At 56.7% G+C, this 15,173-nt stretch overlaps 1 protein-coding gene across 3 annotated transcripts in view; it reads right to left on the bottom strand.

Annotated features, from left to right (window-relative positions):
• IKBKB (inhibitor of nuclear factor kappa B kinase subunit beta) overlaps window positions 1-15,173 on the bottom strand; it is a 47,592-nt gene that overhangs the window by 29,625 nt on the left and 2,794 nt on the right. For all 3 annotated transcript variants that reach the window (XM_068531964.1, XM_068531967.1, XM_068531965.1), the window contains exons 3-5: window positions 6,602-6,696; window positions 4,769-4,886; window positions 2,343-2,412 (exon numbers count right to left, since the gene is read on the bottom strand). In XM_068531964.1, the coding sequence (XP_068388065.1) occupies window positions 2,343-2,412; window positions 4,769-4,886; window positions 6,602-6,696 (283 nt within the window). The remainder of the gene's footprint in view (window positions 1-2,342; window positions 2,413-4,768; window positions 4,887-6,601; window positions 6,697-15,173) is intronic.

Below are 15,173 nucleotides of genomic sequence, written 5' to 3'. Positions count from 1 at the left end.
GAAGGACAGGAGGAAGGGGCGAGCACGTGCTGACTGCACGTTAATGCGGCAAGCAGAGCGTGTGCTGGGATTACGTGTCCCACCTCCCTCACTCCACCCTCCTAACGGTTCTCACGTGGTGAGTTATGTTCTCACCTCACAGCAAATAAAGCTGCTGCCCTTAAGAATTAAATAACGTGCCCTAGGTCACACCGCCAACAGGGGGAAGCGCTGGTATTTGACCTGGGAGTCTTAATTTAATTATATGTGGACAGCGGTTCTTTTCAATAAAAAAATAGGTCCTTATTCTAAATTTCCTTTGGGATTTATTTCATTCGTTTGACAAATATTTACAAAGCAGCTGCTACATAAGGTACTACTGCTGTTCCAGATGCCAGAGACACAGCAGCGACTAAGTCTCGGCCTTCACGGACTTAAGTCTAGTTGAGTAGCACTTCAAAGCCTCATTATTTCCAACCTGGGGCCACAGAGAGGAAAGATAGGGAATCAGCGACCTAAAGACCTTTGATACTCATCCACTGACAGGAGAACGGAGCCACATAAGCACGTGGAGTGAACCTGTCTCCTGTCTTCATGACTGTGATTTACATGTAACTTACACACAGACACCTTGAATGCATCACACGAAAACTACCGCAGGAGGCCAAGGTAACTGGATGTGACACGTGCCCACACCAAGGGACACGTGACCAGCAGAGGCTCCATGAATATCACCACAGTCACCTGAGGCAGTAGAAGGCTGCATGAGGAAGTAGACAGTTTCATGTGCTTGAGCCAATAATTTAAAGACTTTCTTAATAACGATCTCCTGAATGCACAAATAATCTAATGAGGGGAAGCATGATATTTGAGGGAATAACATACAAAAAAATGACTTGAAGCAGCTCTAACCGGACAGAAACAAAATCAAAGTTGCTCATGAAGAGCAAAAGAATATTCCCCAACCTTCTAACCTGCCTTCAACCCAACAGAGAATAAACTGATGATGTGGACACTGGGGCAAAAAACAGGTAAATGTGTAAGCACAGCGTGGATGGGCCAGGGTGGGGCAAGGTGTCGAGGGAACAGGTGGGATCTTGGCCTAAGGACTGGACGTTCTAGGGAATCAGAGAGGGCACCTCCCACACACCCACACGAGGCAAGCAGTCTGGCCAGTGACGGATGGCCATGCTGGTCACGTAAAACCGGTGTGATGTTTTCACGCTGCACACCTGAAACTTACGTGTCACCTGTCAGTTATACCTCAATAGAGCTGGGAAAAAACCCCCCAAACTGGTGCCAGGTCAACTTGCCCTCACCGTGAACCCCATCCACAGGACAGGGACACCGGCTACAGGGAGAGAGGGAATTTTCTATGTCCGACCACTCGGATCCTAACCTTAAGCATGTCATCCCTCGGTTCCGCTCACTTCCTTCTTGCCCAGAGTGAGAGGGAGGCAGACCCGGGGCCGCGGGGACCAGAGGCCCCCTGCCCTCCCAGGCCAAGCGTCAGCTAACACAGCTTTACAGACGTGGCGAGACGGTAACAACTGGTGAACCTGGGTGATGGGTGTGTGGGTTTCACTACTCTTCCGACTTTCCTATATGTTTGATATTTTCCTAAAAAGAAGGTTTGAACGCATAGAAGGAAAAAAGAAAAATACAGCTTCGAAGAGGTTGTGGTGGCAGAGGGGTGAAAATGACGTCATTCCCCAAATCTGGGGGCAAAGGCTCAGTGATGAGCTCTGGGTACCTCTAAACTTTAGATCCTTGCACCACCAACCTTGGAGGTTTACCCCTAAATAATAGCAGGTGCCAGGGTGGAGGAGACTGGATCTGACCCCTGCAGGCTGAGGTCAGGCTCCCGCTCCCCAGGCCAGCCGGGCCACCAGCCAGGCCTTCTCCGAGGGCCATGGACACCCTCCTCGGAGGACACCAAGGGCACCAAAGGGATAAACAAGGCCCGTTTTTCCTAAGCCTGCGGCCAGCAAAAGAGCCGCCAGTGTGGAAGTGGAAAAATTCATTGCCAAGGGATGAAATTCATTCAAAGGACAGACAACCTACTCCATCACTGGCTGTTCTGGGAAAGTAGGGAGTGGAGCTTTTAATGGGAAGGGAAATCTGTTACCCTATATACACCATCATTCACTACATGACTTAGTCCAGAAGGAAGGGAAATCTATTTGAGTTCAGCGCCGGCCCGACTAGGCCCTACTGACATCCCCACCGTCCCCAGTCCTCCACCACCGTCTGCCCCCGACAACCCCACCTCCGTAGAGACCGGAGGACCAGTCATCTCCCCTCCTCGCCCCCAGAGGCCTCTCCCCGGAGGGCACGGCCTGACTTCCAGGGCTGGGATTTACCGATGTCGCTCAGCAAGGTGAGGATGGCTCCTTCCCGCAGGCCACAGCAGTTCTCAAACTGGTTCAGGTACTGTCAAGAAGGGGAAAGAGGCGTCAGGGGGAGCGGTCACCAGCCACCAATGCGCCCACAAGTGTCCTTCACCAGCCGAGGCCGTCTGAGCACTCCCCGGGCCCTGGGCCTTGGGGACCCGGGCGGACAGCCAGCCCAGGCAGGACGGGCAGGGTCGGCCCAGGCGGGGAAGGAGGAAGCACCTGAGAGCTCCTAGAAGCGCTCCCGTGTGTAACCCTACCCCTGACCCTGAGTCATGCTCAGAGTCTCACCTGTGCCAGTCCTGGGGGAAGCAGGCCCATCTGAGCTCAGCCACAGTTGGTCCACTGCTCCCGAGAGCCCAGAGGAGCCACTGAACACCTCCCTCCGACCCCTTCCCCGACGCGGCCTTGCTGTGGGGTGGGGATGACAGCAGGGACCGGGCAGTGAGCACTTAGTACGTGCCGGGCACCCGGCAGAGCTGCGTGGACGGGCTCAGTGCAGCCTCACCTGCCCCGTCTCACTTCACCCTCCCTCCCGCCCACCACCCCCCCAGGCCAGCACTGGCGGCATTTCCACTTCACAGGTGAGGGTGCTGGACGGGAGGGGTTCAGCCATCCGTCCGCCACCACGGCCGCTGCGCGGCAGAGCTGCCATAGGACACAGGTCCACCTGAGGCTCGTGCCCAAACGCTCAGCCCCTGTGCCCTCCTGGCCCTGGCAAGCCTGTCGAGGGGCTCCGTCTGCTGCTGGAAGCCGGCCTCAACTTCAGGAAGTAACTTCCCGACAGGGTGCCCCGTCGTTAACTCACACCCACACCCACGAACGTCCGCCAGCCGTTCCCTGTGACAGGCACACACACGGCACTCCTTCAATCAGCTCTGGCTTTTACCCTCGCTCCCGTGCTGGCCAAACTTGTCTCCCCAGACCAGGTGCGGATTCTGAACTTTCTAGAGGTGGGAAAGACGAGCCACCTCATTTGGAGAACAAAGAGGACAGACCGCGGGCGGGCACCGGGGCAGCAGCGCCCTCCTCCCAGGTCCCCTGGTGACCGCGTGGGCCAAGGCCCCGTGGGGTACAATCGTTTCCCACGTCCCCTGCACCATCCTGCACCCCGTGCCAGGTCAATCACACCAAAGTCTGTGTCAGTTTCTTCCCTGGCCAACTGGCTCCCTGCTGCCTACAAGATGATGTCCGAAATCCTCTGCCTCTGTAAGCTGGTCACCTCCCACCCCTCCCACGCTGCCCTCTAAGGACTGTCCACTCAACTACAATGACACAGCTTTATCTCACTAAATAGCTGCAGTTAGGAATCAGCTGTCAAAGGTTAGGAAGATAAAGAGGAAAATGGAAGCGTTGTCAAGTTCCCCATTTGTCATCGGTTATCAGTCCCCGGCCTGGGGGTTGCCGACGACTGTGCTCACATCCTGCCCTGAACCCCAGGAAGAGCCCATCTCCCAGGACGGGAGAGCCACCCGGGCACACCAGCCCTCATGGAGAGCCTCCTTTGGAGAGGGAAGGCGGGAGGGGCCGGAAGAGTGCTGGGAAAGCACGCGATGCCGGGTCCCGGAAAGTGCTGAGTACGGATGGAAGAACCGCCTGGCTATCCTGACCGTACCCCCGAACAATGCAGACCTTTGTCCAGAGCGCAAGGTGAGGGGGGTGGAGACGAACAGGCAACCTCTCTTCAATACAAAGCCAGCTTCTGCCCAGAGCTTTCACGGTCCTCGTGCGCTGGGCGCTATTCCCTTCACAGACGGAGGGGGGCCCGCGGCTGGGACCCACCGGCCGTGACTCAGCCTCTGCCGCTGCAGCTGTGTGAGGCCCGGACACCCACGTGGGCCCTCGGGGCCCACCATTCACACGGGATCCCATCCATTTTACCCACGTCACAGGCTGCTGAGAATCACACGAGGCCACGTGTAAGAGCGGGTCGTGACACTGTTCCGGAGATCGCTGGGGAGGGGGACACACAACGGTCCCCGACACCCACCCCGCAGCGTGCGTTCTGGCAAAGGGGCATGGTGGACGCGGCGGGAAGAAAGGGAGAGGAGCCCAGAAGCTGAGTCAGTGGGGCTCTGGGTCCCCAGCCCGGCTGGCCCGAGCCAGTCCCTTCCTGCCCCACTCCAGGACCCCGGGCGGCCACATCTGGGAGAAGCCCTCCGAACCGGGACAGTGGCCACGACGACACCCGAGGGCTCAAGTGGCCCCAGCGTGCCGAGGGAGGAAGGCCCGTCCTGGAGTCTGTCCGGCCTCTCCCTGCGCTCGGACCTGGTGGGTCTTCCGCGACACGTCAGGGACAGCTGCGCAGGGTGCACGGCAAGCCCCTCCCTGCCCTCCGTGCACCCGCGACCCCGCCCCAGGCTCCCGAGCGCCCTGCCCGGCCCCCGCAGCCTCACCTTCCGCAGGTCCCCTCCCTGGCAGTACTCCATGGCCAGCAGGGGCAGGTCGTTGGGAGCCAGGCTCTGCATGCCCTCGGGGACGTCCCGGGCGGCCACCACGTTGGGGTGGTTCAGCCTGGGGGGAGGGAACCAGTGAGGGAGGGCCGGGCTCCGGCTCCACCCCAGCCCCCCACGGCCTGCAGGCGCTGAGGGCCCTGGAGGGTGAGCGGCGGGGAGACGCGGGGCTCACCACTCGCCCAGGGCCCGGCAGCGCTACTGTCAGCACCGTAGCCCCGGCTCTGGGCGCCCCGTGCAGAGCTCCGCTCTCTTCAGAGGGCCCCCGGCAAGTCCTCCCTGTATCTCCACACTGCTCTGAGGCAGAGAGAGCAGGGGGACTTCGGATCTCACACCACTGGGTGGGGATGGGGTGTGTGGTGTGTGTGTGTGGTGTGTGGGGTGTGTGTTGGGGGGGGTGTGGGTGTGTGTCTGTGTGTGTGTGTCTGTGTGTGGGGTGTGTGTGTGTGTGGTGTGTGTGTGTCTGTGTGTGGGGGGTGTGTGGGGGGGTGCGTGTGTGTGTGTATCTGTGTGTGTGTGTGCGGGGGGAGGTGTGTGTCTGTGTGTGGGGGTGTGTGTGTGTGCTGTGTGTGTCTGTGTGGGGTGTGTGTTGGGTGTGTGTGTGTGTGTCTGTGTGTGGGGGCGGTGTGTGTGTGTGTGGTGTGTGTGTGTGTCTGTGTGTGGGGGGTGTGTGTGGGGGGTGCGTGTGTGTCTGTGTGTGTGTGTGCGGGGGGAGGTGTGTGTCTGTGTGTGGGTGTGTGTGTCTGTGTGTGGGGTGTGTGTTGGGTGTGTGTGTGTGTGTCTGTGTGTGGGGGCGGTGTGTGGTGTGTGTGTCTGTGTGTGTGGGGTGTGTGTGTGGGGTGCGTGTGTGTGTGTGTGTCTGTGTGTGTGTGTGTGCAGGGGGGAGGTGTGTGTCTCTGTGTGGGGGTGGGGGTGTGTGGGGGTGTGTGTGTGGGGGGTGTGTGTGTGTGGGGGGTGTGTGTCTGTGTGTGGTGTGTGTGTGTGTGTGTGTGTGGGGGGGGGGTGTGTGTGGGGGGGGTGTGTGTCTGTGTGTGGTGTGTGTGGGGGGTGTGTGTGGGGGGGTGTGTGTGTGTGGGGGTGTGTGTGTGGGGGTGTGTGTGTGTGGTGTGTGTGATGTGTGTGTCTGTGTGTGGTGTGTGTGGGGTGTGTGTGTGGTATGTGTGGGGTGTGTGTGGGGTGTGTGTGATGTGTGTGTCTGTGTGGGGTGCGTGTGATGTGTGTGTCTGTGTGTGGTGTGTGTGCGCGCACGTGCACCTGCACACAAGGGGACGCCTCCCCTTTCCCTGAGCTCCAGCAGGGAGCCCCTGTTTGGGGCCCGACGGTCTGTGAGCTTCCCCACGTGCCTTCCCGCCTTCCCGGCTGGGAGGGCACCCTGGAGGAACGGAGGACAGCAGGCTCAGGGTACTGGGAGACTCACATACCAGCTGGGAACTGGAAACACTGGAGGAAAAAGGACTTTTGCCAACAAAGGAAAATTCACTGCGATGGCTATTTTAAATAATTTAACATAACAAAGAAAACCCCCAAGAGCCCTTGGCAAGGCCCAGTGGTGGGCGGTAACTGCCACTCCTCCAGAAGCCACCCTTCTGGACAGTTTGGCTGGGGTCCTCATTGAGGGGCTGGGATGCACGGCTCTTTCCCAGACAGAACTGGGGCTGTCGCTCCACATCCCAAAGCTTGGCCGCCTGCTCCCTCCAGAGTCACTCTGACGTCCCAGGCCCCCCGCCCTGCGGTCCTGCACCCCGCACCCGGCCCGCTCGTGCACCAGGCTCTCACCTCCTCATGATCTGGATCTCCAGGCACCAGCGCTCACGGTTCCGGGGACTAAGCTCCTGCCGGCACTGCTTGATAGCGATCTGCTCACCCGTTTCCTGCAGAGGACACATACGGGAGGATCAGAGAAAGCCGAGGGTCAAATCCGAAGTTGTCTCCCTAGGACCTGGAGCACAGACCGCCATCACCTCCAGGCTCCCGAGGTCCGCATGGGTGCCCACTTGAACAGATGTCCCCCAGTCACCTCCAGCCCGTCACGCGGGTCCCCACCAGTCCCACCTCCCAGCCTGCCCCCTCCCCTCATCTCTATCCGTCCCAAGTCTGCACCGAGGCCTTGCTCCGTCCCCACCTCCTCCACGAGACCTCCGCTGGCCACTCCTGCCCCAGAGAGTCCTCACTCCTCAGACCCCAACGCTGCTGGACGTGACCTCCGACCCATGCAAAGGGCACTTCCCTGCACTTCAACCTAACAGTTAATGCCCTGGCTTCAGGCTTCATGCTTCTCCCTGTGGGGGGTTTCTCTCTCCAGAGAGAATGCAAGCCTGATATAGGAGATAGAACACAGGCTGATTCAAATCCCGACGCAGCCATGTACCAGCTCTGTGACCCTTGGCAGACCACGAGGTCTGGCTCAGTGTCTTCATCTGTAAAACGGGAACATTGACACCCACCTTTCAGGGCTGTCATGGAGCTAAGCCCCTAGCAGTGTCCAGCCCTTAGGGGTGCTCAGTAACACTCTTGGGGACAGACCCATGTCACACAGGCACTCCTGGCATGTAAAACCCTTCCAGGCTGGTCTCTAACCTGCCTTTCCATCATCCCCTGTCGACTCCACCCCAGGCGTCTGATGCCAAGTCTAGGTCAGACCACCAGCCTGGTCCTGTGCTCTAGGGTCTCTGCTCTGGCTCGTGCAGGTGCCCAGGCACCGGCCCCCCCACTCCTTCATTGTACTTACCTACCAAAGACTTACTTTCCGTAGGGTCACAGGGTTATTTTCTCTTTTCTCCGTTAAACTATAGGCCTGTCCCTCCTTGTGTGTTTAACCTCTAATGCAGTACCTGGCACAGTACCCTCGATGCAGGCTCCGTGAACGAAGGCAATCACTACAATTCTCGTGAATGAGCAACTGCCTGGGCCCCGAGAATTAACTCTTCCCTTCCCCCAGGTGTCTAGACAGAACCCAGGACAGTGCTCGGCCGCCACCTCCTGGCCCATGGGGCTACCAGGACGGCCGAGGGTCAGCAGCTGCCCTGGCCATGGCTCTGTGGCAGCAGCCTGGGTGCTGGCCCTGCCATCAGCGAGCAAGCCGACCTCCACCCCTACCCCGCGAACCCTACACACCTGCGGCGAGACCCCTTCCCCCAACAGCCCACGTGCCACGAGCCCTGGAACAAGCCCCAACCGGTGGGACGGGCAGAGTGTAAATCCAGCAAGAAAAGGCTTCAGAACGGTACCAAAATCCTACTGGTGTCCAACTGAAGGATGGGTGTCCTACAGGCCCTGTCGGACCATTTTCTTTGTTTATGAAAATGCATACCATAAGGAATCATAAGCTCTGTAAGTGCAGGAGTTCATTCGGTACAGAACGGGACTTAACAGAGGCATGTCGAGGACGTGGCAAGGTCCCCAGGAACACATGCTTCCCAAGGGCGGCAGAAGCGCACCGCGGTCACACGTCCACCAAACTAGCCGCTAATCCCTGTGAACAAGGACCCACCCGGGAGGAAAAGGAAAATGGGAGTCCCGGACGGAGACAGACGGTGTCCACTAAGACCCCTGACTCGCTGGTCAACAGACCCGTCCCTAAAACCGACATTCAAGAACAAAAGCTTCGGGGAGAAGGCGGAGGCATCTTTTGACCATGATGGCTCCAAGGCCCGAAGCAGGTACTTGCCACACCTCCAGGGCACTCTCAGAAGTAAGTGGCTTTTATCAAATCCCCACGTGGCTGTGGGTAAGCCTCTGTCATGCAGTCACCTCACATGCTTATTTTTTTTTTCAATAGCTCTACTGAGCTATAATTCACATACCATTCAATTCAACCGTTTAAAGCACACATGTGGGGACTTACTTCCCTGCTGACACAGTGGTTAAGAATCCGCCTGCCAGTGCAGGGGACGTGGGTTCGAGCCCTGGTCCGGGAAGATCCCACATGCCGCGGAGCAACTAAGCCCGTGCGCCACAACTACTGAGCCTGCGCTCTAGAGCCCACGAGTCACAACTACTGAGCCCGCGTGCCACAACTACTGAAGCCCGCGCGCCTAGAGACTGTGCTCCGCAACAAGAGAAGCCACCGCAGTGAGAAGCCCGCGCACCGCAAAGAAGAGTGGCCCCCGCTCGCCGCAACTAGAGAAAGCCCGCGCGCAGCAACGAAGACCCAGCGCAGCCAAAAATAAATAAAGCAAGCAAGCCTGCACGTTAATGGCTGGGGGACATTCAGAGCAACGTGGCCAAAGCCACCGTCGGTCTTAGAACACACACATCATCCCCCCAAGAAACCCCACACCCGTCAGCCATCACTTCCCGTTTCTCCCCAACCCCCTCCAGCGCTAGGCAACCACCCATCTACACTCTGTCTCTACAGATTTAGCTGTTCAGACATTTCATCCAAGTGGGATCACACAAGATGTGGCCTTTTGTGACGGCCTCTCACCCAGCACAGTGCTCCCAGGCTCACCCTGCGGTGGCCCACGCCTGCCTCTGCGCCAGCGCTCCCTGGTGCCAGGCAGGCACTGATGGCCAGGCTGCGCCACATCGTTCACTTACTTTGCTCTTAGAATCCTGATCTCTGGCCTGGATTCAGAAGCCCTATTGAAGAAGAGCTGACCTCTTTCAAAAACTGTCAGTCCTGTTGCTCTTGAACCCATCAGTACAGCCGGACGAGTGAACTTGGGTGGACGTTCAGCTAATACTTGTCAAGAGTTACGGTGTGTGTCAAGAGACCACTATTTCTTTAATCGATGTACAAACAGACTTGAGTTACATCTCACAAGACGTTCCATCCTCTACAGCGTGAACTTCCCGATTCCTCTGCTCTCGAACTGATTTGAATCTGCTTTCGAGTTTCACTTCCCACTCAGCGTTCAGACTAGAACGTTTTCACCCAGTTCTCTGGTAACTTCACCAACAGCTGCTCTGACATGTGTCTAGATGCTTGTTTCCAGGTGGGCGGGATCGCACAGGGACCCGGGCTGGGATGCCGAGATCTACCAATGAGAGAAGACTGACGGCCAGGCTGTAAAAGGCGGTGACGCCATTGGGAGCGCCCACTCAAGCGTGTGACGTTGTGACGGACAGTGTTTTATGCAACAGTTTCGAAGAAGATACTGCCACGCATGGTGTGTTACCTCAGAATGTCTCTTAGAGTTTAAAAATCTGCACCTATTTTAACTTCAATACACAGAACAGTGTATTCATTTTCTATTGCTGCTACAACAAATTGCCACCAGCTTACTGGCTTAAAACAACACAAATTTATTTCGTGATAGTTCTGGAGGTCAGAAGTCTGGCAAGCGGCTCACTGGACTAAAATCAAGATGTGGGCAGGCTGTGTCCCTTTCCGGAGAATGCACATCCTCACCCACCCCAGCTTCTAGAGGCTGCATTCATCCCTTGGCTCACGGCCCCTTCCTGCAGCTCAAAGCCATCAGTGACCAGCTGAGTCTTTGTGGTTGCATCACTCTGACACTGACTCTCCGGCCTCCCTCTTCCACTTTTAACGACCCTTGTGGTTACAGTGGGTCCACCCAGATCACCCAGGATAATCTTCCCATTTAAGTCAGCTGATTAGCAACCTTAATTCCCTCTGCCACGTAACCTAACATACTCACAGGCTCAAGGGGTTAGGACGCAGACATTTGGGGAGGCGTCATTATTCTCCCAAGCATGAACAGTATGCTTCCTTCATAAAGATAACAGATAAATCAAACCCAAAGGGTAGACTTATTAAGTGACTTAGAAAATATTTTATAGACTCTACCTGTATATGCTGGGTGATTGTAGATAACTGTAGTCTTTTGCCCAACACAAACACCGGAGCTAACACACAGCCATCACCTGGCCCATCCCAGAATCCACAAATAGATTCTGATGTTGAAGACTGATCCGATATTGGTCTCAACAGCCAAACCAAACCTAAAGAGCCAACTTCACGATATGAACACGGAACACATCACAGACTAAGTGGGCACAGACACCAACACTGACTCCGGACAGCTCAGCTTCGTCCTGCGGCGGCAGGGGAAATCCTGACTTCCTAGGCCTGAGTGTCCCATGCAGACACAGACACAACTTTTCTTACCCGGTGGCCCTCTAGCAAGTACTCTAAAACATTCCCGTTTTTCCATGAGTAATGTTTCATTTGAAACAGAAACCCAAAGAGAATGACCTTCCATTGCTAAAAGCATACTGGCTCTGGAAAGCGAAATTCAATTCATTGTAAACAGACTACGAAGAAGTTTTTGAAACTCGGGGGGCAGGGAGCTTGGTTCTCCAGCAGCAATGCCACTCGAGGGCATGGATGACTTTCTCCACTTGGCTCGGAACCCTCCCACTCTCATCAGCTCAGTTCTCTGGAAACCCAGACTCGGCCCAAACCATCTCAGTATCCAGCTCCTAGTAAGTTGGGGCAAAATTTAAAAGTGATGTGTACTTTGATAAAATGGAGAAAGGGGCCCACAGTGGTACCTACATCAAAGGCAGCTGATTATGACGGCCCTTCGAGTGTCTGCAACTCTGCCTTTTGTACAGGAAAACACGAACCTCGCGTATAAACGTGGGCATACTCTGAAGCGAGGGCGGCGGGGGGCATGCCTCCTCAGACTTCTGAGACCGTCGGGTGGTGTTCTTCTAACGACAAGGGGACATGCACAGGAAGCCAAGAGGTCCCTCCACACCCTCAGGTCAGAAAGCCGACTCTTGTTACCACGGCAACCACCCAACAGGCCTCTGTGGTCCAAGAGGGGGGTTAGAAATACCTTCCTTGTTCCTTCTCAGGTCCTCCCTCCAAGATGAGTGTTTCAGGAAGGAGGTGCGAAGCTGGGCCCAGAGAGATCCTAGGGACAGAACCCAGGCCTGAGAGTCAGAAGGCCGAGGTCTGGTCGCAGCTTCACCCCTGACTCAACGCCGGTGACCAGTCTACGCCGAGACGGCTGACCCCACCCCCTTCCCTTTCGAGTCAACACCTAACGGGCACGTCGGCCTCCAAACCCACCCACGGGGGCTCAGGGGTGAAGCAGGTCAGATCATGATCCCTGTACTCCGCCTGGCGAATGTGCGACCTTGAGCCCATCGGGCCTCTGGGTCTTTATCCACAAGGTGGAGGCGACCCTACCCCTGCCGGTGCCGTCAGTTAAATGAGACGCAGCATCTGATCCTTGAGGGCCTGGAGCACATTCGTGCAGCACCGTTCCCTTCCTAGGCGCGTGTAGACGGTGCTCTCCCCGTCCCACCACCCGCACTCCACCTCCCGTGAAACCCTGCTCTGAGAAGCCTCCGGTCACCTCCGGGCATCGACGAGACAGCGTGGGTAAAGCACCCAGCACAGCTGGCAATGACATTCCCGATAAACAGGAGCCGTGATTATTTCCTCACGATTTGGTGCTCATACTTACACTCACTTGATACGTTCCTGAGGATTCACTTTACCCCCTCGACTACAGCACAGTGCGTCAGGGTCACCTCCTTTTTTCCCTGACGGACCCCTGATGGCCTCAGGCCTGTGCTCAAAGTCTTTAAGACCTGAAGACACACAGACAGGCTAAAGTGAGCTTAGTGTCGTCCAGTGAGGGGACAAGTAGAGCCAGCGCCACTTCTAGAGGGATAACTGGTGTGTCCTCGGGGACCAGGGCAGCAACTCCCAGCCTTTCCCATCACAACGCACAGAGTAAGTATGTGGTATCTGTGAGGTACCCTGGGACGTGTCCAGAGGCTTCCAGGGCGTAGCAGCGCCACGTCTGGCCCAGACATGCTGAGAGCAGAGGGGATCGATATCTCAGCTTCTTTCAAATCCATGTGGGAGGCTGTGGCCCAGAGCCCTGAAGCTGCCGACACCAGAGCCAGGACTTGAGCCCAGGCTGTGTGACTGCGAGTCCTGAGTTTTCTCCCCCTCGCTCCCGAAGGGGGCTGCAGCTGAGGTCACTGAGGTCCCCTCCTCTTCTTCTTCTTCCTTTGTGTTTGACAAACAGCTTATTGAAAATACCAACCCACCTAGAAAGTGCTGACCCTTGGGCTGAAGATTTAAGGGAGTATCCACACAGCAAGGATTGTCAAGGCCCATGCTTGGTAAGAGAACCAAAAAACTCATGGAGACGGGTAGGGTCATTTGTTGCACGGCCCTTCCTCCCTGGGAAATATTCACTTTAGGGTTCTCTGTTTAGCAAGGAAGACGTACACATTTTGTCATCCAAAGGGGGCTTTTTCCTTTAGTGCTTCAACTGAGCCTGTTCCGGGGTGTCCCTGACCTTGGATCCCCACCTTGGAGAAGCTACAAGCCAGTGGAGGAGGCATGAGGCTGGGATTCAAACAGATGTAGGTTCAGAAGATTCCAGCTCCTTTACTTACTAGCTTAGCCTCTCTGGGTAAGGGGTTAACCTCTCTATGCTTCAGTTTCCTCAGTCATAAAATGGGAGTAAAGACAACAGTACTTCCATTTACGGTGGTTGAGCAGACTGGAGATAAAGCATGTGCAACACCTTGCCCATGCTGGCATACAGGACGTTCTCAATAAATGATGGGTCTGGACTTCCCTCACGGCACAGTGGTGAAGAATCCACCTGCCAATGCAGGAGACACGGGTTCAAGCCCTGGCCCGGGAAGATCTCACATGCCGCGGAGCAACTAAGCCCATGCCCCATAACTACTGAGCCTGCGCTCTAGAGCCCGCGAGCCACAACTACTGAGCCCGCATGCCACAACTACTGAAGCCCACGCACCTAGAGCCCGTGCTCCACAACAAGAGAAGCCACCGCAATGAGAAACCGGCGCACGGCAACGAAGAGCAGCCCCCGCTCGCCACAACTAGAGAAAGCCCGCGCGCAGCAACGAAGACCCAACGCAGCCAAAAATAAAAATTAATTAATTAATTAATTTTAAAAATACTGAGAAAAAAAAAAATGATGGGTCTGATCGTTAGTCTGACTCATCTGACTGAGGACACCAATGCTTAGGCTCCTTTATGCTTCTCCTATGACGAAGGACAAATATTCTCTCTTGTAGACAAGGTACATGGCGTATTAGGAAAATGTACATGGTTGCCATGTCGAATATAAGCAATTACTCTGCCCGACTGGAGTTAAGTAACCACCACCCTATGCCAGCTGCTCTCCTCCAGAGGTTCTGAAAGCAGGGGTGTCCCCCCAGAGAACACGCTCGTGTTCTGATCCTGAACACCGATTAAAGACCCTCCCCTAAGCACCCAGAGCAGCCCAGGGATTTCCCCAAGGGGGGAACGCCCGGAGGACCTGGAGTGCTTCCTGGACGGAGCCAGGCCCCGAGCCAGTGCTCACGACACACCTGGGAACGCTGGACACCACTCCCCCAGCCCCTCACCGTCCACTCCACCCCTGTGTCCTGCCAATGTCACCCTGAAAAGCTCTTAAATCTGCCCACTTCCCCCCATGTCCACCACCATCAGCCCAGTCCAATCTTGCACCCGGACTGCTCCGGAAACCTCTTACTTAACTGGTCTCCCCAACAGACGGGGCAGTGCCAGTGGGGTCCCCGTACCGGCTCCCGAGAGCTGACTGCTAATACTCAGGAATCCGGTGAGAAAGGAGGTTAAACCGCCAGCAGCAAGAAACAAGCCGCAGTGGGAGCCGTCACGCTGCAGGAGTCAGGGATTTTTTTTGGAGAGCTGACTTCCCAGCCCAGCACTGCCTGGGCCCCACCAAGTGTTCCTGCAGCCCGAGCGGGGCTCCCTGCAGCAGCCCTTCCCCTCTCAGCCCTTCCGCTCACATCCACCTGCCATGACCTACCCCCCCCACCCCCGCCCCGACCCCGGCAGGGGCTCCGAACAGGCCGCGCCCTGGGCCTGGAACCCTCCTCCGGCCTTCTCTGCCCGGCTAGCTTCCACCATCCCTCAGGTCTCCTGTCCAGCGCTGCTTCCTTGGGGCAGCCTTCCAGACCCCGTGACGGACCCCGGCCTCCGGTACAAGGTCTCACTGCACCGGGCGCCTCTCCTGAGTCGCAGTGATCAAAGCTGGGAGCTTACATTTATAACACTTGATGAATGGCTCTTTCCCTTTTCCAGAAAGGTCTTTAGCCAAGAGTGGATGACCCTGTGCACCTAACACACCTGTAACACCAAGAGAGTCTCTGGGGAGGGAGTGACAGAAGCCCAAAGCCGGGCAGAGCCCAGGCCGATGGGAACACTCCTAGGCAGAAAACCACACCGCGCGAGGCTGCCCGAACAAGCGAGGCTGCAGGGTTCAGTGAGAGCCAGCTCCCGCGGGACGAGGGGTCCTGCCGGCTCTGTGGGAGGTGGTCTACCCGGGGTCCTGGAGGCAGGGGCAGAGTGCACACAAAGATGTCCAGGAGAGAGGGGCTCGTCCCGCACAGGGCTCAGCTGGGAGCCGAC

The sequence above is a fragment of the Eschrichtius robustus genome, chromosome 21, assembly GCF_028021215.1.
Source record: "Eschrichtius robustus isolate mEscRob2 chromosome 21, mEscRob2.pri, whole genome shotgun sequence".
Lineage (NCBI taxonomy): Eukaryota > Metazoa > Chordata > Mammalia > Artiodactyla > Eschrichtiidae > Eschrichtius > Eschrichtius robustus.
This window is presented reverse-complemented; position numbering and strand designations above follow the sequence as displayed.